This window comes from Camelina sativa, chromosome 14 (genome assembly GCF_030686135.1).
Source record: "Camelina sativa cultivar CO46 ecotype springtype chromosome 14, ASM3068613v1".
NCBI classification, from domain to species: Eukaryota; Viridiplantae; Streptophyta; class Magnoliopsida; order Brassicales; family Brassicaceae; genus Camelina; species Camelina sativa.
The window spans coordinates 10,518,630-10,546,606 of NC_141893.1; the positions used below are offsets into that span (position 1 = coordinate 10,518,630).

A 27,977-nucleotide genomic window follows, 5' to 3' on the forward strand; every position below is an offset into this window, starting at 1 on the left:
AAGTCTATATTACAATTTGCATACAAAGTCATAAACATGATGTATCCGGTTTATCTTCTTCTAATACAAATTTACAACTACATATACTTTTAGAGTATAAAAATTAAAATCACATATTGGTTACATAGATAGAAAGTGAAACTATCTATATTAGCCAATATATTGAAGTCGGATGTGACCTTACATCTGAATGAATACATTATCAGATTTAGTCGGTAGATTGCGTGAGAAGTCGATCATTAACCCTTGAAAACCTCATGGGGCATTTACTCCAAAGGATCCAAAATTTATCTTCTCAAATTAAACTATCCACGTATCTCTTTTTCTTTAACGTTTCATAAATGTTAGTTTTGAAAATATATGTATGCCTAGACGATCGACCAACACATATAAGAAAAGATGTTGTAGGGTTGCGGCAAATTAATGACGAGTTCGTGAACGAACAACTAACCCATTCATTTTTTGACGTAGGTATTCGGAAGAAATTAATAGAAATGAATATAAAAAGATGAATGTCGAAGTTAACTAAAAGATTTAAAGAAGAACTGAATCCAAGTATCCAACTAAGCTTAACAAACCATAAATGCCTCAAATACAATGCTTTAGACTAATATACTCAAACTAGGGCTTATAAGAGACGGATCAAAATAGTAATGAAACATGTATTACTCATAATACACTCGAAAGTATTTTTTTTTCATAATTTACTGATATGGATGCATGTGATTTGTAAGTTTCAGACAAAATTAGTAACTTTACTGATATGCTATGCATGTGATTCGGAAGATCCGAGGAAGTTGAGCCCATATACATATTTTTCAGAAATCTAACTCTGTCAAGCATATATTAGAATATCTCAAGTTCTTAATTAAGGTACAAACATGAAGAATCTTTTGGAAGCTTAAGATCTATCCAAAAATCGTTTCACACATTTACCGATATATTTCTGAAGTGTGTAATCAAACTTACTAAGTTTAGGTGCTTCCGTGATTTATTAAATATCAGTTTTTCCTTGCTCTACTTATAGAAGCAAGTCTAGAAAGTTTGAATACTAAGATTATGATTTATAAAAGCACCTTTTTTATTAACTTATGAAAATAACTCAAAACAGAAGCTTCACAATCTCTCTTTCTCGAACTCTTTATCTCAAATCTCTTTTGAAGGTAAACCATATTTTGGCAATTCTTTATATAGAGAGAACTAGAACACAATTTCCTAATCCAAAATAGGTAAACTAACTTATTTAGATATTTCCTAAATAGAACTATTCCTAAATGGATTAGAGTTTTCCTTTTCTCTTAAACCGCTTTCTTCTTCTTCAAGCTTAGCCCAACAATCTCCCTCTTAAGCTTGAAATCCTTTTCCGATGTGTTGTAAACTCCAATGTGATTCCTCATTTCTTTGAGCTTGTTTTTATCAAGCGCCTTGGTTAAGATGTCAGCTCTTTGTTCAGTTCCAGGAACATGTATAACTTCAACTTGACCATTCTCAACACACTCGTGGATGAAGTGATACCTTCGGTGGATGTGCTTGCTACGGCCATGGAAAACTGGATATTTTGTTAGTGCAATTGCAGATTTGTTATCAACTCGTATCGTCACCTTCTCACATTCTGTTCCAATGATTTCAGCAAAGAGATTTTGAAGCCAAATAGCTTGTTTAGCTGCCTCTGTTGTGGCCATGAATTCAGCTTCACATGAGGATAGTGCCACCACTTGTTGTTTTTGAGAACACCGTGTAATTGGACACTCATTGAAATAGAAAACATGTCCAACCATACTTTTCCCATCATCAATATCAACATTATGGCTACTATCACAATAGCCTATCAAACCCGATTGAGCTCCTTGCTTAAAGTGAAGTCCATGAGAAGACGTACCTTGAAGATACCTTAGAATCTGTTTTAGTGCAACGCCATGTGATTCTCTTGTCTCCACCAAATACCGACTTAATATCCCAACAGAAAATGAAAGATCTAGCCGAGTATGTAGTAAGTATCTAAGACACCCAATGACTCTTCTATAACTCTGTTCGTCAATGCGTTTTGGATCTTGAGTCTTAGAGAGCTCCAAACCAGGTTCCATCGGCACAAGAACTGGGTTACACTCACTCATTCCAGCTTCTTGTAAGATCTTCTTTGCATATTTTTCTTGCTTTAATATGATTCCATCCTTTTCTTGGACTACTTCAATACCAAGATAGTATGTAAGTCTTCCTAGATCACTCATCTCAAATTTCTTTGTCATGCCTTCCTTGAAATCAAGTATCAAATCCAAGCTAGAACCGGTGACAAGTAAATCATCCACATATACTGCCACAATAAGAAGATGTTCCTTGTTTCGTTTCTTGTACAAAGACGGCTCCTTAGAACATCTCTCGAAATCCAGCTCAGAGAGAATTGTGTTTAAATTAATGTTCCAAGCCCGAGGAGCTTGTTTAAGTCCATAGAGTGCTTTGTGTAGTTTAAACCTTTTCTTCACTGTCTTTGATCACAAACCCTTCAGGTTGAGTAACATAGACATCTTCTTTCAGTTCTCTATGGAGAAACGCAGTTTTCACATCTAGATGATGAACTTCCCATCCATTTGATGCTGCTAAGGCGATGATGAACCAAATTGTTTCAATACGGGCTATCGGAGCAAAGACTTCATCAAAGTCTATCCCATGCCTTTGTACATAGCCCTTAGCCACAAGCCTTGCTTTGTATTTATTTATGCTATTATCCAAGTTGCGCTTCAGTTTAAACACCCATTTCAAACCAATTGGTTTGACACCAAAGGGTAATTCAACTAAGCTCCATGTCTTGTTCTTTGATATAGACATGATTTCTTCTTCACAAGCATCTCTCCACACCTTTAACTCACTTGCTTCTCTGAAATCCCATGGTTCTTCATTGATTGTTAATAGAAGATTTTCTCTTTCTATCTAGCCCTTGGCAAAATACCTGGACCCGAAACCCGAACCTCGAACCCGATCTGAAAAACCCGAACTGAACCTGTATCCGAAAGAAGAAAAACCCGAATGGATTTAGGATTTCTGAAATTCGGACCCGAACCCGATCGGATTTTATCCGAAATCTGAAATAAATCCGATCAAAACCCGATGATATACGAACCCACAGATATAACCCTATGACCATAGCCTATTATCTCTATTTCCAAAAACCTTTTTGATTTGTTGCTTTTACCTCTCACCACCGGTTCGTTTTCCCGTTACTCGATCTATAAACACTATTTATTCGGATTAAATCCCTATTCTTCAAGCTGGAAAACCTAAACTGCTACTCATCTCCTCCGTCTGAGACATCACGGAGACATTCACAGGTGATTGTTTTTGTTGTATCATGTATCATTTTTGTTTGCGAGTTCTACTCTGTTTCAATTTTTGTTGTATCTTGTATCAATTTCTGTGGGTTTTTAGATTTGTTTGTTCGATTGATTGATTTGCAAATCTCCAAATTAAGCATATCAAAATTTTCTCAATGTTGTTCCTTCCCATTTGAATCCGAACTGTGTTCTGCACCCAGAATTGGTTTTAGCTTCATGACTTATTTGAAATTCTATGTGTTTTTGTCTTGTATTGTTGAGTAAAGCATGATTGGTTTCTGTTTTAGTTTAGCTTCATGTCTTGTATTATTTTAGTTTGATCATTTGATTGGGTTCTGTTTTAGTTTAGCTTCATGTTTCATGTGTGATCGATGGTTTTTGTTTTTGTGATCAATGGGTTTTGTTTGTGTGATCAATGGTGGTCTTGTTTGTGTGATCGATGGTGGTCTTTGATGTGTGATCGATAGTGATCTTGTTTGTGTGAGCATTTGTTTTGTGTGATCAATGATCGATGGTGACATGGTGTTTTCTTTCACTAACTTATTTTATTTATTTTTTTTACAATTAGCAGATGGATTCATCATCTCCACATCAACATGATTGAGATAATGATGCAGATGGATTTGAGTTTGATGACCAAGGAGAAGGGTTTCAGACTCCAGAAGCAAATCAATGGGGAAAAAGAAAACAAAATCATAAAGATGGAGATGAACAACCAAAAACTCTGAGGCAAATCACTCCAAGGTCAGGTGTATGGGTTCATTTCACAAGGCTACCAAATAACCGCAATATATGTACCTGCCACTATTGCAAGAGAGAATACAAGTGTCCATCAAAGTCAGGGACTAAAAATTTGTGGAATCATCTTGAAGTCTGTAAAGAGCACAAGGCGTGGCTAGAAGGAAAAGATCCAAAGTTGAGTCAACAGGTCATTAATAAGGATGGAAATCTGCAAAATGCCAAAGTTCGAGAGATTGTTTTCAGAGAAGCATCCAATGAGATGCTTGTGATAGGGGAGTTGCCATTATCTTTCATTGAATGTATGGCTTGGAGACACTTCTGTAGCAAGGTATAGTGTTCTTTTTTTTTCTTTCCTTTTTTTGTCTGGATTTTATTGTAATGATACTAATATGTTTCTATATGTTCATGGATGCAGATGAATCTATATAAACCACACTCCAGAAGGACTGCCACAAGGGACATTGTTGAGATGTTTATTCAGAGAAAATCGACAATGAGAAAGTGGTTCATTGCTAACAAACAAAGAGTCTCACTCACAATAGATATATGGGTTAGTGATGTCACAGATAATGTCAATTATCCTTCTTTTTACTCACAAATGGCTCGTTTTTGAGTTCACTTATCTATTCTAATCTTATCTTAAAATCGATTGCTAATCACAGGTGCAAGTTATATGGTCATAACAACACATTACATTGATCAGTATTGGCGACTAAAGAAGCTTATAATAGGATTCAAGTATGTGACAGACCACAAAAGGAAGACAATTTCAGGTACTCTTCTTGATTGTTTAGCTGATTGAGGTATAGAGAAGGTTTTCTTTATTACAGTGGACAATGCAACGGCAAATACAAATGCTTTGAGTAAGTTTGAGACTGCTTTCTCTCTCGTTTCTGATGAGTCTTTAGTTATGAAAGGAGAGTTTATGCATGTGAGATGTGCTGGTCATATCATTAATTTGATAGTGAGAGATGGGTTGACTGAAGTTTCTGAGAATGTACTTGCAATCAGAAATGCTATCTCTTATTTTAGATCCCGCACAAATAGGCAAAACGCATTTGACCAGAAGATAGATTATGTTAGGATGACAAGGGATAGTTTGCCTTTAGATGTTAAGACTACGTGGAATTCGACTTATTTGATGTTGTAGAGGGCAATTAAGTACAAGTTAGCATTTGATAAGATGGAGACAGAAGACAAGCTATACAATGATCATTTCTTGGAGATTGATAATGGAAAAAAGAGAGTTGGACCTCCTAGCTTCAATGATTGGCGTGCAGTTGAAAGGTTAGACAAGTTTTAAGAGATTTTTTACAACTCAACATTGATTGTCTCGGCTTCTACTAGACTGAATTCTCATAAGTGTTATTGAGAGATTGTCAACATATCAACCAATCTTGACCTGCTATGTTCTAGTTATGATTCTGAGTTGAAGATAAAGGCTGAAGAAATGTATAAGAAGTTTGATAAGTACTGGGATGAGATTAATAATATCAATATGATGTTGATAATAGCAACAGTATTTGATCCTAGTAAGAAGCTATATTTTGCTAAGATTTGTTTTGCCAAGTTGTATAGTGAAGAGACTCCAACATATAAAGAGATGTATGACAAGGTTTACAATCTTCTGGTTGATATGTTCAAGGAGTATAGTGATCGGTATGCTAAATCTCAGCCTTCTCAGCCGTCTCAGTCATCTCAGTCATCTCAGTCTCAGCCTTTTCAGTCATCTCAGCCAGATGTGAGTGAAGCAGATAGTGTTCCTCGTCTTTTCACAATTGATAAAAGGTACAAAGCAGCTTTAAATGAGATTGGAGTTCAAGTAACAAAAGATGAGTTGACTACATACCTGAAATAGGCTGTTGAGAATCCAAATGTGATGATGGGGACTGAGTATGATGTTCTATCTTGGTGGAAAGTCAATTGTGGTAAGTACCCTATTTTATCACAAATGGCTCGTGATGTCTTTGTTATGCAAGTGTCATCTGTAGCATCTGAAAGTGCTTTTAGCACAAGTTGTAGGATAATAGAACCATGTAGAAGTTGCCTAAGTCCCTATATGGTTGAGGTTTTGATGTGTACTGAGCAGTGGATGAAACAAGACATTGCAATTGAATCAAAAGTTCTTACCAATGCTCAAATTCTGGCAGAAGTAGAATATGAAGATCGACTTGAAAAACGTTTGTATATCACTAAATCTTGTTATTTTTTGTTTTTGCCTCTCTTATAGTTTATGTTAGCTCATCCAATTCTTTTGTTTCCAGAGTTCTGCATTGAAGATTAAGGTCTCGACTACTTGAAGCTACAAGGTGTTTTGTTGTTTTGGTTTTACAATCGGTGACAGTTCTACAAGAACTATCGGCTAGTACTTGGTTTTTTAATTTTGGTTTACTTTGTTGTCTCTCTCGTTTAGTACTTGGTTTATTAAGACATGGATTTGTTTGTTTAACAGTATTGTTATGTGGTTGTTTGAACGAGATTATGGTTTGAATTTTGAACATTGCTCTCTTTCTGTTTATGGTTATTGATAGGTTTATTGATTGAATTTGAGTTTGGTTTACTTAATTTCGGATTGAGATCGTATACCCGATGGGTGTTTATCCGAAATCCGACCCGAATATTAGAAATACCCGAATGGGTCTAGGACCCCTTAATCCGAAATATCTGACCTGAACCCGATCAGGTCACCCAAATGCCCAGGGCTACTTCTATCTCTGCTAAGAGCACATAATCACTTAGATAGCCTGGTCTCTTAGTCTGTCTTTATGACTTTCTTAACACCGGTTGCAACTGTTCTTGTTCTCCTACGACATCTTGTTCTTCCTCAGTCTCAGATTCATTAGCTGGTTCTTACTCACCACTGATATCACTATTTCCTTCATTTTCTCTGTTTTCATCTGTTTCGTTAGTGACCTCACTTCCTCTGATTCCATTGTTACCAAAATCGCTGTAACTAATGGTGAACATCCCAGATTCTTCAGAAATTTCTCCTGGATTATTCCACTTCCATCTCTTGTGTTCATCAAAAACTACATCTCTGCTTACTATGATTCTTCGGTTTGCAGGATTTAGAAGGCGATATGCTTTCGAGCCAGGCTCTGCTCCGAGATACACAAGCATTCTCGACCTGTCATCAAGTTTTTTCAGATGTGGAGCTTCGGTTTTTGCATAACCAATACAACCAAATACTCATAGATAATCTATTTTGGTTTCCGATTTTTGAAGCTCTCATACGGTGTGAGATTGTTCAAAGCTCTTGTCCCCACTTTGTTAATGGTATAGGTCGCATGTCTCACAGCTTCACCCCACAGATAATTTGGCATGCTCATATGTTTTAAGATGCTCTAAGTCATCTCTAACAGTGTTTTGTTTTGTCTTTCAACAACACCATTTTGTTGCGGTGTGTAGGGTGCGGTTAGCTGCCTGTGAATGCCTTCCTTTTCACAAAAACTTTGGAAATGTAAACTCTCCTCTTCTATATGTTCTGAAGTTCTTGATAGTAACTCCGAATTCTTGTTCTACTAACGCCTTGAATCCTTTGAATTTTTCAAATGCTTCATTCTTCTCCTTCAAAAGTATTGACCATATGTAGCGAGAGTGATCATCAAACAATACAAATATGTACCTTTTGTGCGCAGCTGTAGAAGGTGAGATTGGTCCACAAAGATCTCCATGAATGAGTTCCAAAACTTGTGTCGCTCGATAAGAAGTCGCTTTTGGGAATGCTTGTCTTGCTTGCTTTCCGAATAAACAAGATGTACATGTTTCTTTCTCCTTTGACACATTCGGTATTCCAATAACTAGTTCCTTCATTGCCATTTGTTTTATGGTTTCAAGATTAATATGCCCCAAACGAGCATGCCACAGATTTGAGTCACTTGATGCCATAACTTGTAGACACTTTGTATATTCAACCTCTATTGTTACCTTGTACAGCCTGTTTCTTCCACGATTTGCCCTTATCAATAGGTTTCCATCTCGATCATGTATAGTGAGGTAATCTTCTTTCATCCGGACATCGCAGCCGGATTCAGTGTCTTGTCCTAAACTTATGATATTGCTCTTGAGATCATGTATGTAGTAGACATCTGCAAGTATTTTTCTTTCTCCTCCTTTGGTTACAAACAGAATAGACCCTTTCCCTTTTATGTCAATGTGCGAATCATCACCAAAGCGTACCTTTCCTGTGACCATCAGATCAATTTTGTGAAACCACTTCTTATTTCCTGTCATATGATTACTAGCATCGTTGTCTAAATACCAAACATTGTCTGAGCAATCTTCAAAGTCTTTTGGTTTAACATGCCTTTCATTAAGAAACACCACCTCGTGGACCATTAGAGATTCAGCCTCATGTGTGTCATCTTCTTCCTTTTCCAGTGTTTCTTGTGGTTTGATCAGCTTTAGGAGGCGATCCGGACAGGTTGATGCATAATGTCTAACCTTGTCGCAACGATAGCAGGTAATCTTCGATTTATCTCGCTGTTGGTAACCATATCTTCCTCGTCCTCTTCCTCTACCATGGCTTGAGCCTCTACCTCTACCACCTTCGTAAGAAAACTCTTGCAACTGTGGATGTGGAGCTGAGTCTACTACATACATAAGTTTGCTCTGACTATCCTGTGAATCTTCCTCTTCGAATACTCGTTCTTCATAAGTCTTTAATCTCCCAACAATATCTTCAGACGTTGTTGTTTTTAGATCAAGGACTTGCTCAAGAGATGCAATTATATGTATGTATTTTTTCCTTGGTTGAATTTTAAGAAATTTCTGACAATTTTTGTTTCTTCAATGGTTTCTCCCAATGATGCTGATTTTGTGGCAATTTCAGAAAGTTTACCAACAAATTCATCAATTGTATCGCTTTCTTTCATCTTTAATCTGTCGAATTCAGCCAGAAGTGTTTGTAACCTTGCTTCTCGTACCCGATCTGCCCCAAGATTCCTTGCTTTTATTGCATCCTAGACACCTTTTGCAGTAACTTGATTGCCGACTTGGAGAATTAGTGCTTCTGGAATGGATTGAAACAGGAAAGCTCGAGCTAAATCGTTTTTCTCTTCGTCGGTGAAACCCAGATCAATTGTTTCCCGGACTTTGTGCACATGAAGCAGAGAGTTCATTCTCATAGTCCAGACGGTGTAATTTGTGGTGTTCAACATTGGACATTGAGTCGATGATGGACCTCCTTCTTTTGGTTTGTTTGCTGGAACTTGTGGATCGATTTCAACGAAGCTCTGATACCAAATCTAGAAAGTTTGAATACTAAGATTATGATTTATAAAAGCACTTCTTTTATTAACTTATGAAAATAACTCAAAACAGAAGCTTCATAATCTCTTTTTCTCAAACTCTTTCTCTCAAATCTCTCTTGAAGGTATGCCACACTTTGGCAACTCTTTATATAGAGAGAACTAGAACACAATTTCCTAATCCAAAACAGGTAAACTAACTTATTTAGATATCTCCTAAATAAAACTATTCCTAAATGGATTAGAGTTTTCCTTTTCTCTTAAACCGCTTTCTTCTTCTTCAAGCTTAGCCCAACAACAAGTGTACAGTTCTTAATTTCAGGTGAATTCGAGGTAACCAACTATGAGTATAATCGCTGATCTCACCGAAAAACCAGTTCATAAACTGAAAGTGCTGGAGGATTTAACATCAAATGTAAAGCAGATACAAGACAATATATTGGAGGAGATACTCACACTAAACGCAAACACAAGATACCTCCAGCGCTTTTTCCATGGGAGATTTGATAAAGAGATATTCAAGAAGAATGTACAGGTGGTGACTTATGAAGATGTTAAGCCATACTGTATATCGAACGTGTTGCCAATGGAGAGCCCTCGAATGTCATTTCGGCCCGACCTATCACCGGCTTCGTACTAAGGTAAGAAACAAGAGGTTTTCTTTGTTTCTTTCGTATATGTAAGAATTAACTAAGATCATTATTGTTTGTTTTACGTTTGCATGTTATAAAAATATTATATTATTGTTTTGCAAATTCCAAATGTGAAAAGATCATGCTCTAATTCTAAAATGTTGGTTGTAGTACGGGTACTTCAGGGGGAGCACAAAAGATGATGCCATGGAATGAAAAATATTTAGACAACTTGACCTTCATGTATGATATTCGGATGCACGTTATAAGCAAGTAAGTCCATAGTTCTAATTTCTAAACGAAACTCATGAATGAAATTAATTACTCATATAACAAATAAATAAAATCATTAGTTTCTTGTTCTGTCTAGTAATGTGAAAGGTGTGGAGAAAGGAAAGGCGATGATGTTTTACTTCACTTAACTCGAATCCGTCACACCTTCTGGCTTGCCTGCTCGAGTCGCAAGCAGTAGCTATTTAAAGAGCAACTATTTCAAGAACCTTCCATCGAACTGGTATTACACGTACACCAGTCCTGATGAAGTTATTATATTATGTCCAGACTACAAACAGAATCTCTACTGCCATTTGCTTTGTGGTCTGGTTCAAAGAAATGACGTTACAAGAATTGGTTCTATCTTTGCTTCAGTCATGGTCCGAGCAATCAAGTTTCTTGAAGATTCATGGGAGGAGTTGTGTTCAAACATCCGATCAGGACAGCTCATCGAGTGGATCACGGACATTGGTTGTCGAAATTCTGTGTCTATAGTTCTTGGTGGGGCTCAGCCTGAAATTTCAAAAACCATTGAAGAAATTGCAACCAAAAGTGTTGGAAAGGTATAATCACAAAACTTTGGCCAAAAGCTAAATATATTGAAACTATTGTAACAGGTTCGATGGCTCAATATGTGCCCACCTTAAACTATTACTCTAATGATATGCTGCCTCTAATTTCAACGATCTATGCTTCTTCGGAGACTCAATTCGGGTTAAATCTCAATCCTATGTGCAAGCCTGATGATGTATCATACACTTTCATGCCCAATGTGTCCTACTTCGAGTTCATACCAGTGGATGGAGATATAAATGACGTTGTTGACCTTGGGGATGTGAAACTCGGATGTTCTTATGAAGTTGTGGTCACCAGTTTCTCAGCTGAGCTAGATAGTAAAACAATATATATGGATTTCAAAAACTATGATTTTTTTTTAATGTTATGATATCGAAGAAAGTTATTTTTCTCTCTTTTTATAATTTCCTTCAGGCTTGTATAGAATAAGAATTGGAGATGTTCTATTGGTGACTGGTTTCTACAACAAAGCACCTCAGTTTAGGTTGATAAGAAGAGACAACGTGGTTTTAAGCATTGACATTGGACAAAGCTAACGAAGATGATCTGTTTAAGGCGGTTAATCGCGCAAAACTCGCTCTTGACTCATCAGATCTCATGCTAGTAGACTTCACTAGCTATGCTGATAAACTCCACTGTCCGGGTCACTACGTAGTTTATTGGGAAGTAAAAGACAAAAACGAAGAAAAAATAAAGAGCAAGAAGCAAATGAACCTCAAACAAGAGACGTTCTCGAAGTGTTGTTTAATTAGTAATGGAGGATTCATTTAACATTGTTTACAAGATCTGTCGGTTCAAGGAAGAATCAGTAGGACCACTGGAGATAAAGGTGGTGCGTCATGGGACATTTGACTCTCTTATGGATTTCTTCATCTCACAAGGTGCTTCTATCGGTCAATACAAGACTCCAAGGTGCATCAAATCTGGAAAAGCCTTAAAGGTATTAGAGAATAGTGCGGTAGCCACATTCTTTGGTACTGGATAGATAATGTTTTGCTTAGTTAGTTGTCAATAAATATGCATGTGCTTATGCTAGCTGCGTATTAGTTTTCTTAATTGTTGGATTTTCTTAATCTGTTTTAAATATTACTGAGTGGTTCCGTAGTCCGTACGCAAATCTCGAATCATTTTTATAATTAAATCATATTTTTGTTTGGTTTTAAAATTATACTACAATGTTTATTAACTAGACTTTCAATTGGTGGATACCAAAAAAAAAAAAAAAGCTAGAGTCTCAATTAGGTTAAGTGATGCGGTTTCTATTGTTTGTTGATCGTTTGCAACCGTCTACGGCTTTCGTATTTTTTTTTTTGATAACTCAAGGGTAAATCTCCAGCCTATGGAGGGGCTCGAGATTAATCCCTGGGGAAAGTGCAGTCCACGGATATCCTCTTTCCGGGTATTCAAATGGGCCGTAAGCAAGACTTATATCTATGTGGCCACATAGTAAATGAGTAGCAATTCCGCATCTGAGGAGAATTGATCCCTGGCCTAGACCAACATGGCAACTCTTCCAACCAGATGGGAACCACTAGCCCATCACCATGTGGTTACGGCTTTCGTATCTTGCATGCTAGATTTTGTGTTTTCAGTTTTTGTCGATAGGTAATAGTATTATGTAGGATGTAAAAGTAGTGAATACAACGGGTTGAACAAATGATGTAAAAGTAGTGAACAAATGATTTCATCATCACCCAGTACGTGGTCGCAAAGATGATCCTAGTATCGATTCTCTTGCAAAGAAAGTCGCTGCAATCAGTGGTTATATGCTTGTTTGGATTAATTTGGAGTGTGCGCTTGTATCCAAGGAGCAAACAATTCTACCCATATATGATATACGTAAATGTAAAAAAACAATATCGTAGTGTTTAATTTTTGGAAATAAATTTTGTATTGAATATATATGACTTTACGCCTCAATCTAATTGGCCAGACAGCCAATTTTGGGCCTAATTTGAACAGAAATAATCGTATAATTAAGCAATAATATGATGATGATGATGAATAAAAAGAAAATTATCTCACAGAATGTCTTTTCTTTGTGGTTTTGGCTATGAAAGACCAAAAAAAAAAAGCCAACTCCAACATGTAATCACGTAGTCTGATCGAAATTTGCGTAGTTATTGTCACGTTGCGCTCACGTACGTACTGATTAGTTTTCACAAAACATTAGTAGTGAATTAGTGATGGAGCTAGATAGAGAATTTAACCACATGCATGATTTTGTTATTAAGCCCTTTAATTTCTTCGTTGACTTTATCGGAAAATTATATGTGTGACTTATTATTGCACAAAGTCACGAACTTTTCCACGGATCACCACCACCACCGGCACCACTTTTCATTTTTTCCTTTACCTCTAAAAGTCAGTTTGAATTTTTTTTTTGGTTAAATATTATTTTAAAAAATTCTTAAAATTATTGATTCATAGTTTATGCATTTAATTTTCATTTATGATTTTATCACTCGTATTTATAAAAGGAAAGAATAAACTTCTAGCTGGTTTAATTTTCTAGATCTGGCTACGGAAAAGAAAAAATACATTCACTAAATGCGAATATGAGTAGGACATTGGTTCACAAATATCAACAATGGTGGATGGAATGGAAGTATTGGAACAGTTTTTTTTTTCTTTTCAAAATCTGACTTTTATTCAACTTCTTATTTTTCTTGGCAAAATACGAAAATTTATTTGCCTATTATAGGAGTGAACGCGAATCAAAAACTTTTAAAATTAAGAATTAATGATATATATCTATATTTAGATCTAAGTAAATAATTACATAGATATGTCCATACCAGTAAAATAATAACTAGATCCGTGAAATATAGCTAAGATAATTAAAATAGTTTATTTTTTCATTCAAATTTAAAGAACATACTTATTTGGGATATTCTAATATATATTCCACCTTTTAAACATATAATTTAAAAATATATATTTTAAATCTGGATATATATCTTCACTATCGTATCAGAATATATCCAAAATATCCACCTAATCTAAATAATAATTTTTTTAATCTAAAATATCCATATTGTTGTAAACTAGAGAATTTAGGAAGTGAAATCTCTTAGTCTTATTGATTAATGTCGAGGTTACAACTATATATAATAGGAGTACAAGGGCTAAAGCCCATAAAGCAATCGAGTACATAACATAGGCCATGGGCCGTAAAGCAATGGCCGATGGGCCGTACATGCGCGGACCGGTATATGGGCCGAATGGCCATGTCCTAACGGACTGTGAGCGGGCCGGTCTATAGAGTCCACAAGTGTTTTACAACACTCCCCCTTGGACGAGATGACCGTGCCATGTTGGATGGGATCGCTGCAATGTGCTTAGGGGATGCTGCCTCATTAAGACCTTACCAGGAAAACCCAATGGGACAAAACCTTGGTGAAGGAAAAAGAGTACAACACACATTGCTCCCCCTGATCCAAACATCACTCCAAGTCCAGAAGTCTCCGCATTCCAATCTTGTGAGTGAGCTTCCTGAACGTCGATGTCGGCAATGCTTTGGTGAAGAGATCGGCTGAGTTGTCGCAGGACTGTACTTGCACCACTTGAACTTCTCCGGCCTTTTGTAGTTCATGTGTGAAGAAGAACTTCGGCAGTATGTGCTTCGTCCGATCTCCCTTGATGTATCCTTCCTTGAGTTGTGAAATGCAAGCCGTATTGTCCTCGTAGATGACGGTTGCTTCCTTGCTGTCTTCTAAACCGCTATCCGTCCGAATATGCTGTGTCATAGACCGCAACCAAACACACTCACGGCTGGCTTCATGAATGGCTAGGATCTCCGCGTGATTTGACGATGTGGCCACAAGAGTCTGCTTCATCGAACGCCAAGAGATCGCCGTACCGCCGTGCGTAAACACATAACCTGTTTGTGACTTACCGTTGTGTGGATCGGATAGGTAACCTGCATCAGCAAAACCAACTAGACCATCTTTGTTATGGTTAGTATAAAATAAACCAAAATCAACCGTCCCTCGCAGGTACCTTAGGACGTGTTTAATACCATTCCAGTGCCGTATAGTTGGACAAGAACTATATCTTGCTAGGAGGTTCACGGCAAAGCATATGTCCGGCCTAGTGTGGCTGGCCAGGAACATTAACGCTCCTATAGCACTGAGGTAAGGCACTTCAGGTCCAAGAATTTCTTCATTGGCCTTCTTAGGAGCAAATGGATCTTTATCCAAGTCTAAGCTTCTAACAACCATTGGGCTAGTCAATGGGTTAGCTTGCTCCATATTAAATCTCTTGAGTACTTTTTCTGTATATGCCTTTTGATGCACAAGGATTCCATTATTTACGTACTCAAGGTGCAATCCCAAACAGAATTTTGTTTTGCCTAGGTCTTTCATCTCAAATTCTTTCTTGAGGTATTCTACAGTTTGGGCGATTTCCCCAGAGGTACCGAGGATGTTTAAATCATCCACGTAGACTGCTATTATCACAAATCCTTTGTTTGCAAACTTCTTTATGAATATACATGGACTGATTGGGTCGTTCTTATAGCCTTTCTTGGCTAAATAATCACTTAGTCGGTTATACCACATTCGACCACTTTGTTTCAGTCCATAAAGCGATTTGTCTAGCCTTATGCAGTATTGGTCTCGAGTACCATTTGAACATTTATGTTCTATACCCTCTGGTAATCTCATATATATCTCATTATCCAGTGGACCATATAAATAGGCGGTTACAACATCCATTAACCGTAAATCCAAATTTTCTTTTATGGCCAGACTTATTAGATATCTAAAAGTCGTTGCATCCATCACAGGGGAGTATGTCTCCTCATAATCTATGCCGGGTCTTTGAGAGAATCCTTGTGCTACAAGCCGTGCTTTGTATCTCACTATCTCATTTTTCTCATTTCTCTTTCTTACAAAGACCCATTTGTGTCCAACTGGTTTAATGGTAGGTGTCGTCCTTAAGATCGGACCAAACACACTTCTCTTCTTTAAAGAGTTTAACTCCACATCAATGGCTTCTTTCCATTTAGGCCAATCTTTACTTTGAGTGCACTCTAATATGGATGTGGGTTCTAGATCCTCATTTATTTCAAGTGCTACCTTGTTTATAAATATTTCATCAATGTCGACATTTTTCCGGTTCCATTTTATTCCAGACATTATGTAATTGATTGATACTTCGTTGTTATCAATTCCTTCAGGTTCTTGAGGTTCAGCGTCCTGAACTTCACCTGGTACATTAATTATTTCCGCGACCATGTCTGGTTTTTCGGTAATTCCCTGAACCTCGGTCTGTTTTGCACCTTTAGACTTTCGAGGATTTTTATCTTTGGAACCTAACGGTCTACCTTGTTTCAAATGTGGTTTAGACTCTGTAGCAACTTGTTTATTGTGTTCCTTTTGAACATCAATACGTACTGGTGCATTGCAAGCTGGTATGTACGATTTTGTTACTCTCTTTGGGTCAGCAAAGGAATCTGGCAATTGATTAGCTAGCTGTTGTAAATGTATAATCTTTTGAACCTCTGCATCACATGCTAGAGTTCGAGGATCTTGCCAATTTAAGGATGTTTGATTCCATTTTAATTCTTTGACCAGCTTGCCGGTCTCACCACCTATAGTAGGGAATTCGGACTCAACGAATTGACAGTCCGCGTATCTGGCCTTAAATAGATCTCCTGTCAATGGCTCAAGATACTTTATTATGGTGGGAGACTCATATCCCACATATATTCCCATCCTCCTTTGAGGTCCCATCTTAGTTCTCTGTGGTGGAGCAACGGGTGTATAAACGGCACAACCGAATGTTTTGAGATGGGATAAGTCTGGCTCTTGACCCGATAATAGTTGGGATGGTGAATATATGTGTTCACTAGATGGCCTGATGCGTATGAGTTCTGCTGCATGTAAGACCACGTGTCCCCAAGCCGACACAGGAAGCTTCGATCTCATTAACAATGGTCGAGCTATTAATTGTATACGTTTAATGAAGGATTCAGCTAATCCGTTTTGTGTATGGACATGTGCCACAGGATGTTCCACACTCACCCCCATGGACATACAATAATCATTAAACGCTTGGGATGTAAATTCACCAGCATTATCTAGACGTATAGTCTTTAGTGGAAAGTCTGGAAAGTGTGCTCTTAATCTTATGATTTGAGCCAACAGCCTAGCAAATGCTAGGTTCCTTGTGGATAACAAGCAAACGTGAGACCATCTGGTTGATGCATCGATCATAACCATAAAATATCTAAACGACCCACATGGTGGGTGTATTGGTCCACATATATCACCTTGTATCCTTTCCAGAAAATGCAAAGCCTCTTTTGTGACTTTTACTGGTGATGGTCTTGTAATGAGTTTCCCTTGTGCACATGCTACACAAGTGAGATTTTTAGGGAAAACTCTTTTCTCTTTAAGGTTGTGCCCTTTTGAACTCTTAATTACTTTACGCATCATGTTCGAACCCGGGTGGCCTAACCGGTCATGCCATAGAGTGAATTGTTCAGTGAACATTTTGTGCTTAGCCATGTTAGCTTCTATCATGTTTATCTTAGCATGGTATAAACCAGTGGCTAGTGCGGGTATAGTCTCTCGGACCATCTTTTGGCCGTTTATATTTTCGGTAATATATAGGAATTCTTTAGTTCCTTCACCCTTAGTTTCAACATGATAGCCATTTAATCTTATATCTTTAAAGCTCAATAAGTTTCTCTTAGAGCTGGGTGAGTATAGGGCATCACTTAGTTCAATATGTGTGCCGTTAGGCAACAAAATGTGAGCCTGGCCGTAGCCTTCTATCATGTTGGCTATACCCGCAATTGTACTAACATTTGCACTTTTCATTTTGAGATCTATGAAATATCTTTTATCTCTTAGTATAGTGTGGCTGGATCCACTGTCCACCACTAGTTCACTCATGTCCTTGGCCATTTCTATAAATAGGACATAATTTTGTATTTTAATAGGACAATTATAAAATAAAAGAACCATTGCAATTAAATTAAATAATCATCCAATACAATAAAGGAAAATAAAGCATAAAAGCATTGAAATTAAACCGCATTAAAACGAAAATCAATCATCATTTTGAAGGCAATCGGAAGTCTCTAGCAAGTCGTCATTCTCATGATCGAAGTCTCCTTCATCATCGATGTACGCATAGTTGGCTTCCGGATTTTTCTTTAGAACTTCTTGGTATGCATCAATGAGGTGTTTGGGAGTTCTACAAGTCTTGGACCAGTGGTTTGACATACCACATCTATCGCAGACCGATTTAACCTTGGTACGTGGTTTAAAGGACGTACGGCCCTTACCACCACGTCCGCGGCCTCCTCGGCCGGCCTGTCCGCCACGGCCACTACGTCATCTGCCACCACGGCCTTGGCCGTAGTATCTTTCTCTGTGGACATAGTTGGTCTCATGGGGCGCTTTTGGCTCCTTAGACTCCATTGTAGTTTTCTTTCCCAAATCAACCTTATTTGCTTCCGGTAATGGGGCTGTACCGGGAGGTCTCATAGCACTGTTCATCAGCAGCAACTCATCATTCTGCTCAGCTAGCAGTAAACATTCAATGAGTGCCCCATAATCGGCAAAGCCTTGATGCCGATACTGTTGCTGAAGAACTCTATTGTTAGGGCTGAAAGTAGACAAGGTCTTTTCTATCAGTTCCCTCTCAGTCACCTCTTTTCCACATAACCTAAGGAGTGAGACAATTCTAAAAAGCTCAGAGTTATACTCCTCCACGGATTTGTAATCCTGGATCCTTAGGTTTTTCCAATCAAACTCGGCCTTTGGAAGGAGCACCGTCTTTTGGTGCCCGTAACAGCGTTTAAGCTGTGTCCAAAGGGCGAGTGGATTGTCTATGAAGAGGTACTGGCTCTTGAGACTCTCTGCAATGTGATGGTGCATATGTTGGAGACACTTGTTCTTTTTCTTATCAGTGCTCTCAGCTTCCTCATCAATGCAACCAGCTAGGCCATTTGACCTTAGGTGGATTTCGGTTTCTTTCACCCATTCCAAGTAGTTCTTTCCAGAAGCTTGCAAGATGGGATAGTCTAGGCTTTTGAGGTTTGCCATCTGCATATAATATAGACATCCGGTAGTTAGCATGCGATATTTGAGATCGAATCATGCAACAAATATTTATTCAGGTCATGCGGTATTTGAGACCGAAACATGCCTTGGACCATGCGGTATTTGAGACCGAAACATGTCTTGGACCATGCGGTATTTGAGACCGAAACATGTCCTTGGGCCATGCGGTATTTGAGACCGAAACATGCCCTTGCCTATTATAGATTTCGTATGGTTTAAATTCATGCATGCAAAGACAACAAAATCAAATATGTATGCATGCAACAGTTTCCTTTTTTTTCTAGATAGGATTTCCTTTTTCTTAAATTTCCTTTTCTTTCTTGGATTTAGTAAATATTGTTTTAAGGGGTTTTAGATAATTACTATAACCGATTAGGAAATTATCCTAATCATAGTTTTAATTTCCGATTTTATGTTTTAAAGTTTATAGGAACTTAACAAAAGTTTTAGTTCAATCGGAATTTTCAAACCCTTAACTCAAGTTTATCAAATTCGGTTTTGAGTTTTAACAATCCTAGAACATGATTCATGCAGCCGAAATTTACATGAACAATTATGCTTGAATAGATCCTATCTTTATACATGATCCGTTTTTCAATATGATGCATGAATGATCCGGTTTTGATATCCTAGAACATGTTTAAACAACAAAATATTTCTAGGTTCTTATGCATCACAACAAGCAGCAAACAACCAAATTCCATTCATAATATAATTGGTTTTAATTCTCAAGGAATCTAACAACCTAAACGCCAACAGGTTTTAAGTTTTAGGTTTTAGAGATCTTAAACTTTGTTGGTTGTGTACTTGTTTGTCTTAGGGTTCTATATGTTTAAGTCCAAATTCGGATCATAGGGTTTTAAGAGGGTTCGGCCGTATTTTACCTTTCACCGATTTGGATCTGACTGGATATGGACCGGGAGCTAACAGACCTCGGTTTTAATCTCTCCCTCGCTCACGGACCACGAACAGAACCACGTACTAGATCACGAACAGAACCGCGAACTGGATCACGAACAGATTTCGCGGACAGAACAACGAACAGCTTCCGTGGACAGAACAACGAACTGCTTCCGCGGATCACGAACGGCTTCCTACGAACCGCTTGGTACTTCTCTCGTCCGGAATCACGAACAACGAACAGATGAACTCACCCTCGAACTTGGACCACAAATCTCGATCAAGCTGCCGATAGAAGCTTGATCACGAGCTTAAGGTATGCTCATGAACAAGGAGATCCTCGGACAGAAAAAGGGTTTGATCTCGGATGGGAGCAAGAACGAAGATGGTTTAGGGTTTGTGAAAGAGAGAAGAAGATCGGCGGCTGCCTTAGGGTTTGGGAAGCGGCGGCTGTTTTTAGGTTTTAGGGTTAGAGGCTATCGTGCTGATAACGTGTTGTAAACTAGAGAATTTAGGAAGTGAAATATCTTAGTCTTATTGATTAATGTCGAGGTTACAACTATATATAATAGGAGTACAAGGGCTAAAGCCCATAAAGCAATCGAGTACATAACATAGGCCATGGGCCGTAAAGCAATGACCGATGGATCGTACATGCGCGGACTGGTATATGGGTCGAATGGCCATGTCCTAACGGACTGTGAGCGGACCGGTGTATAGAGTCCAAGTGTTTTACAACACATATATTTTATTTTGGATCAGATCGAAAAAAAAGAAATAATTACCGAACATCTCAAAGCTACAAATAATAATATTACCGAACATCAGACAGTTTCGTGTCCTTGATTATTATTATATTAAACCTTTATTTTTATTTTGGTCAAAACAAAGTAAAATGTCATACTATTATCGACGACGAAATAAAACTTTTTTAAAAAATATAGTAATAATGATGTCATACCATCGAATGAATTGAACCTACATATAACCTCTTCGTCCAGTCATCACGTCGTCTCTTTGTCGTCGTCGCCGTCATTTCTCGCCGGAAAAATCAAAAACACAAAAAAAAAAAATTGAATTTTTATTTTCGAAAAAGATATGGATCCGATCGAATCAGCGGAGTACAACAACGGCTTTGAAACCACCAATGGTAACACTAACAGCGACCATGGTTGGAAGAAAGTGGTGTACCCAAAACGCAACCGGAAGCAAAAACCGGCGGATCAAGCGGCGACGGCGAATGGTACTATCACCGGGAATCTAATCCCCAACGGAGCTTTATCCAACGGAGGAGGAGACAACGTCTTCCGTTCTCTCGAGGAGCAAGCTGAGGGTCGTCATCGACGGATCCTCGCGGCGAAGAAGGCTTCTGATGCGGCGGATATGTCTGACGATGGGAGATCTAAACGGAGATCTAACGGATACAGTGATGAAGACAGCGACAGTGAAATCGCGGCGGGGAAGGAGAATTTGAAGGCAGAGGAAGTTAAGAAACCAAAGGTTAAGAAGGAGAAGAAGCCTAAGGTGACATTAGCTGAAGCAGCTGCTAAAATTGATGTCTCCAATCTCGAAACTTTCCTCGTTGAAGCTACGGTATGTGTAAATGTATAATTCGCTTGATTGTGATCTTCCTCTTGCTAAGCCAAATAAAAAAATTGAATCTTTGAATAGGAATCATATGGGAGTCAACCAGAGATTCAGCTAATGAGATATGCTGATTACTTTGGGAGAGCACTCTCTCAAGTATCATCAGCTCATTTCCCATGGGTGAAAACGTTCAAGGAGTCTCCTTTATCTAAGCTGATCGATGTGAGTTTTATATATCTCTCTGTTTTGTTTAACAAGTTTCAATTTTTGGCCATGCATCAAGTTCGTCTTTTCAATCTACTAGACACAGTTCCCAATAGTTGCATTGTATGTGTTTTTTGTGTCTAATCTAATCATATAGTATTATAGTTTGATGTTGGGTTCTTTATCTTCATAGAGCTGATAATCTTCTTCTTCAATAGATTCCACTCTCTCATATTCCTGAAGCTGTCTATAAGACATCAGCTGATTGGATCAACCAACGCCCCATTGAGGCACTTGGATTCTTTGTATTGTGGGGATTGGATTGTATTCTTGCTGACTTGGCTCTTCAACAAGGAGCTGCCAAGGGCGGTAAGAAGGGCGCTCAACACGCTTCTTCAAAATCTCAGGTATTTTGGTAGCTAAACGTTATTGTCTGGTTGGTCTGAATAATACCATTTCATGTCTAACGATTCCTTTGATGAATAGGTTGCAATATTTGTGACAGTAGCAATGGTGTTGCGCAAGAAACCTGATGCTCTAACCAATATATTGCCAACTTTGAGGGAGAATCCCAAGTATCAGGGACAAGATAAGCTTCCAGTTATAGTTTGGATGATGGCTCAGGTGTGTGAAGTTTTATTCTTTATATAACAAAGACCCTAAAATTACCAAAACGTGCTATTTTCTTTATGATAGACATTCTGGAATTCGTCTTCGCTTAACTGATAACTATGCACAGGCCTCCCAAGGTGATATATCAGTAGGCTTGTACGCGTGGGCGCACAACTTGTTACCGGTAGTCCGTAGCAAGAGTTGCAATCCTCAGTCAAGGGATCTCATCCTTCAGTTGGTTGAGAGGTGAGTTAAGTTTCTTCATATGATGTCCTGTTTATGTCTGTGTGATAATTATCTATCTAATCTTGGTTATTGTGTTTTTCTTACAGGATCTTATCCAACCCGAAGGCCCGGACAATTCTTTTAAATGGGGCTGTTAGGAAGGGAGAGCGATTGATTCCACCACCTTCGTTTGAGATCTTGGTTCGACTTACATTCCCTGCATCATCTGCAAGAGTGAAGGTAACGTAATATTGGGGCTTCCAAAATAATTGGATGAGGGTTGATTTTGATCTTTAAAAAATGGTTTGACGTGCAGGCTACAGAGAGGTTTGAGGCAATATATCCCTTGCTGAAGGAGGTGTCTCTTGCTGGTGCACCTGGAAGCAAAGCAATGAAGCAAGTCACTCAGCAAATATTCACATTTGCCTTGAAAGCAGCCGGGGAAGGTATGGCAAACTTTATCTCTAAACTCCCACCTACACGTCCGCTAGTAGACGATGCAATTAAAATTTGTTATATGTTTTCGGTACAGAAAATGTCGTATTAGCCAAGGAAGCGACTGCTATTACTATCTGGGCTCTCACCCAAAACGTTGATTGCTGCAAGCACTGGGTAGGATTCATTCACTCTTTCTTTTCCCACATATGAGTTATTTGTGACTGGACTTTTACTTATTGCTTTGTGGATCGGGTTAACAGGAGAATCTCTATACCGAGAATTTGGAAGCTAGTGTTGCTGTTCTTAAAAAACTCATTGACGAGTGGAAGGAGCGTTCTGTCAAGCTGACTCCTGCGGAAACCCTCACTCTCAACCAAACAATGAAGAGCTTGAGACAAAAGGTTCCAAAACAATGTTCATCTTTTAAACCTCTTTGTAAATAATTCACTACCTTAAGTACCGTTTCTTATTCAATGATATTTTACTAATCTACAGAACGAGGAAGCTCTTGCCGAGGGAGGAGTGAATGGTGCAAGCCAGTCCCTTTACAAAGATGCAGACAAGTGCTGCAAGGTGATCTCCGGGAAACTCTCAAGTGGTGGCTGCATCAAAAGTATAGCTACCACTGCTGCAGTTCTGGCTGCTGGTTTTGCTGGTGCTGCTGCTGTGTCTGCCAACCCTGAGGCTATGGCCTACGTGAACAACCTAGTGGAGTCGTTGGACCTCAACAAATTTACCGAGACGGTAATGTCAGTGTTGAAGAAATGAAGTGAATACACCTGAGGGGGTATGATAAGCAAGAGAAGCAAGTCTCCTTATCGTCGGTGTAGAGAAGTACTTGAAAATTATACTCTCTGATTACAAAGTTTTGAAACCTGACCGGCATTAGGGGGAGGTTAGGAGGCTAATGAGTGAAGACTGAAGAGAGGAGGTTTATGTCTTATAATCATGTACTTTTGAGGAGTTTGTTCAAAGCTCAAAAGTTGTAGAAGTTGCTGAGACTGTTTCTAATTTAAGACGTTCTTTGTTTTTTCTTATTTTCCGAAACAATAAAGTTATATTTTGATTTGCTCTCATGTTAATCTCATAACTCGTCTGTTCCATCCAAATCTACATTCCCAAATCTCTACTGTTATTTGTATCTTCGACAAAAACAGACCTACAAAACAGCTTTACAAAGACATTTACAAGTGTGAAGCATTGAGGTTGCGAGTTCGATTCCTTTCTAGACCACATTTTTGGTAAAGTACAAACTTTTTGGGCCAGAGAAAACAATTAAAGAGAAAAAGATTAGACTTTTGAAGAATCAGAGAGAAAGAGCGAGTCGATTCGTCTCAGTATAATCTATCACCAAGCGAACACTGGAGAAGAAGAAAAAAATCAGAACTTTAAAGGCTCAGAGAGAAGGGACGTTCCAACTGATTAGCTTCCTATGTCACTCTCTACAGTATCTTCCGGTGTGGGCGTTCTCGAGCTCCCATGTTTGCGTCTGTTACCAATCTCAAGCACCCAAATCCAGTTTCTCACTGTCGAAGCTAGAAAACAGCCTAGAGGAAGAAGACGCGAACTCTCCTTCAGCCACTTGCCGGTACTTATCCACTCGAATCGTCATTTCCGTCATGGTTTCTCCGAACTCAATTCAAGTTTTGATCTTTCCCACGGTGGAGAAACAGAAAAAAGTTCCGTCGCTTCTGTAAGTCCCTCTTATGAGCTCTGATTTCTCAGATTGAGTAGTATCAGAAATATAGCTTCGATTCTAGGTTAAAGGTTAATGCTTTGTGTCTCCTGGTTAAGATACTGAACGATGATTGTATTTGTGTGTTGGCGTATAAGCTTAGTTTGAAGATGGTGAAGAAGTGAGGAATAAAAGCTCTTCAAGTGTTGGTGATAGCTATGTGGCCTTGTTTGTTCGAATGCTTGGTTTGGACAATGACCCTCTTGACAGAGAACAGGCCATAGAGGCGCTATGGAAGTACTCTTTGGGTGGAAAGAAATGTGTTGATGCGATAATGCAATTTCATGGTTGTTTGAATCTTATTGTCAATCTTCTTAAGTCAGATTCCAGCTCCGCCTGTGAAGCTGCTGCTGGGTTGATACGGTCTATAGCTTCTGTGAATCTGTATAGAGAATCCGTTGCTGAGAGCGCAGCGTTGGAAGAGATTACCGCTCTATTGAGCCAGCCTGAGTTAGCTACGGTGGTATGAAAGCTTGTGGTTCCAAAGTAGTATATTTCTGTTTGTTGGATTCAAATTTTTGAGGTTGATTATTTGGTAATTTTTTTTTTTTTTTTTCAGGTGAAAGAACAATGCATATGTGCTCTGTGGAATCTGACTGTGGACGAAGAAATTAGGGAAAAGGTTGCTAAGTTTGATATCCTTAGGCTACTCATTAGTTTCCTTGAAGATGATGATGTAAACGTAAAGGAAGCAGCTGGTGGCGTCTTGGCCAATTTAGCCCTTAGCCGCTCAAACCACAAGATTCTGGTTGAAGTAGGAGTCATACCCAAACTGGTAAGACCTTTTGCTTTCTGTTCCTAATAGAATCAAATGATCTAGTGATCATTAGTTTTCCATCCATATCCATCTATTATAGCCTATCTGTGGCATGTTAGAGTGAAGTGATTGCTAATAGTCAAGGTGAGAATTGAAATAAACGAAAGGATGTGAAATTGGCTGAGCATCGCTTAGGGAATGGTATTCATATGAAAACTGTCTATGATTTAGTTATGCTTCAGTATTCTCATAACCTTCGTGATTGGAATCCAGGCAAAACTATTGAAAGGCGATAATACAGATAACAAAGGGTCTAAAGTTATTAGAAAAGAAGCAAGAAATGTGCTTTTGGAGCTCGCCAAAGACGAATACTACAGAATTCTTGTCATTGAGGAGGGTGTTGTACCCATTCCCATAATTGGTGCAGACTCTTACAAGTCTTTCAGACCGGATCTGTATTCTTGGCCTAGTTTACCAGATGGTATAAAGATCGAGCAGACAAGAAAAGTCCCTTCCAGATTTGGTGCCTCTGAGCTACTCCTTGGTTTAAATGTTGACAAGAACGTTGATGACGTCGAAGAAGCCAAAATGAAAGCAATTGTTGGGAGGACAAATCAGCAGTTCCTTGCCCGTATTGGAGCAATTGAGTTTGAGAAGGAAATTAAATCCGAAGGGCCTGGGAAATCTCAGCAGCTTACTCTTCTCCCTTGTGTAGATGGTGTGGCTCGTTTAGTCTTGATTCTTGGACTGGCAGACGAATTGGCAGTTACAAGAGCTGCAGCGTCAATTGCTGATGCATCTATCAACGGGGATATGCGGATTTCTTTCATGGAAGCCGGAGCTGTAAAGCCTTTGGTTCAGCTTTTAGCCAACAACAACAAAGAGACTGTTAAATTACCTGTCATCCGTGCTTTGAAAAATTTATCTCTTAGGTGCTTACTTTTGAGAAATCTATTTTTTTTTAATTTAGCAGTTTCTCCTCAGAGGTTGTAATTATTTATACTTTATCAAATGCAGCCGCACTGTTTGCCAGAGGATTGAAGCTGAAGGTGCAGTATGGTTTCTTATTAATCTTCTGAAGCAGCCAAAGGTCTCACTTACCCTTACGGAACAGGTCTGACTTCACTTTCTTCCTCCTTTGTTCTTTGATATCTTTGTCCAGGCTGTAATGAAATAACTGGATGTGGAATGGTCTTTTGTGAACAACGTTATGCAGATTCTGGATATACTTGCTCATATCTTAGATCCTAGCAAGGAATTGGAATCCAAGGTGTGTTTAGTTTCCAACTTTTATGAAGGCGTGTGTATTAAATCTCTTTCATTTGGCTTAAACTATTTCTCTATATGCTCCAGTTTTATGAAGGGCCGGTGAATGGATCAAAAGCAGACTCCAGGTCAGTCTTCTTCTCGATTTCTTATTTTCTGCTCGTTCTTTTGTAGTTTTAGAAGAGTATCAGATACTCAATATCTGGTGGGAATGAACAGAGAAGACGTGCTGGATGCTGCTGTTTTCTCTCGGCTTGTCCAGATTGCGAAAACAGCCTCTCCTAACCTGCTAAGAAAGGCAATCTCTATCATCGAGTTTGGTATAGTCACTAATCCAAACATGGACACGATCATCTCCGAGGATATCACAACTGTTCTGGATGTTGCTCTCCGGCAGAAAGTCCTGGAAGGTAAAAAGACTTGCATCATTAACTAAAGCTGTTTAAATTCATAGAAATGGGTTCCTCTTATGATTTCACACCAAGCAATTGTGATATTCATGACAACATACGAGTCTACTTTTTTGGAAATGCAGAACCTGAGAATGAAACTGAGGAGTTAGAGAAACATCTGCTTGAGTTAGAAGAAGCTGGTTTAACGATTACCGCTGCTTCAAGGCTACTGACCAGACTTCTTGACTCTGAGTGTTTTCGCCAAAGTATGGATACGACGCTCTACACAGAATTACTAAGGAAGATCCTAAGATCAAGCCTCCCTCTACACTACAAAGACTGGGTTGCTGCTTGTCTTGTCAAACTCAACACTCCCTCCTCTCTCTCTCAATCCCTCAGCAATCCGATCAACGTAGAGGTACGCCAGTGGTATTAGTTCGGATCTCTGATTATAAAACAAAACTTTGACACCATTTTAATTGAATCATCTTTTTCTCATGTATCAAAAGGTAACTCTCTACAAAACGATCCCAAGTCTTGTGGAACAACTGAGCTTCTCCTCATCTCCAGAGGCAAAAGAAGCAGCAGTTGTGGAACTAAACAGGATAATCTCCGAGGAAGTTCCAGAATCAACCCAAACTCTTGCTTCACAAGGAGCGATCGAGCCGCTAGTAAAGCTTCTAGAAGAAAGAAACGAGCGGTGCGTTGAAGCGAGTTTATCAGTACTGTATAACCTAAGCATGGACAGTGAGAACCACACAGCCATCATAAGAGCAGGAGCTGCACCAGTATTGAGACGTATCGTTATGTCTCAAAGACCACAATGGGAGAAAGCTCTTCGGCTACTCAGAAACTTACCCGTTTAAAAACAAGTTGCACAACTTCTTGAAATCACAACTTCGTGTCATGTAAATTTTGGAATCGCTCATTAGAAATAATAAAAGATATTTGTTTTTCCTTTTTGGACAATATGGGATTACGTA

At 38.6% G+C, this 27,977-nt stretch overlaps 3 protein-coding genes and 1 pseudogene across 3 annotated transcripts; all 4 read left to right on the top strand.

Annotated features, from left to right (window-relative positions):
* The first annotated feature begins 2,821 nt into the window (after positions 1-2,821).
* Positions 2,822-5,925, top strand: LOC104743479 (zinc finger BED domain-containing protein RICESLEEPER 3-like). The gene is made up of 7 exons (XM_087485986.1): positions 2,822-2,885; positions 3,944-4,395; positions 4,483-4,672; positions 4,730-4,840; positions 4,898-5,064; positions 5,218-5,354; positions 5,484-5,925. The coding sequence occupies exons 1-7, from the start codon at positions 2,822-2,824 to the stop codon at positions 5,923-5,925; spliced, it is 1,563 nt and encodes a 520-aa protein (XP_087342112.1).
* Positions 5,926-9,659: 3,734 nt separating this feature from the next.
* LOC109128665 (4-substituted benzoates-glutamate ligase GH3.12-like) lies at positions 9,660-11,802 on the top strand (annotated as a pseudogene).
* Positions 11,803-20,614: 8,812 nt separating this feature from the next.
* On the top strand, positions 20,615-23,918 carry LOC104741034 (uncharacterized). Its single transcript, XM_010461796.3, has 10 exons — positions 20,615-21,371; positions 21,450-21,587; positions 21,788-21,976; positions 22,056-22,193; positions 22,309-22,427; positions 22,514-22,646; positions 22,723-22,852; positions 22,939-23,018; positions 23,105-23,245; positions 23,340-23,918. The coding sequence occupies exons 1-10, from the start codon at positions 20,877-20,879 to the stop codon at positions 23,610-23,612; spliced, it is 1,836 nt and encodes a 611-aa protein (XP_010460098.1). The 5' UTR covers positions 20,615-20,876; the 3' UTR covers positions 23,613-23,918.
* On the top strand, positions 23,888-27,954 carry LOC104741035 (uncharacterized). Its single transcript, XM_087483753.1, has 10 exons — positions 23,888-24,537; positions 24,683-25,042; positions 25,139-25,354; positions 25,610-26,268; positions 26,354-26,450; positions 26,553-26,606; positions 26,690-26,730; positions 26,822-27,012; positions 27,138-27,412; positions 27,504-27,954. The coding sequence occupies exons 1-10, from the start codon at positions 24,277-24,279 to the stop codon at positions 27,858-27,860; spliced, it is 2,511 nt and encodes an 836-aa protein (XP_087339879.1). The 5' UTR covers positions 23,888-24,276; the 3' UTR covers positions 27,861-27,954.
* Positions 27,955-27,977: the final 23 nt, after the last annotated feature.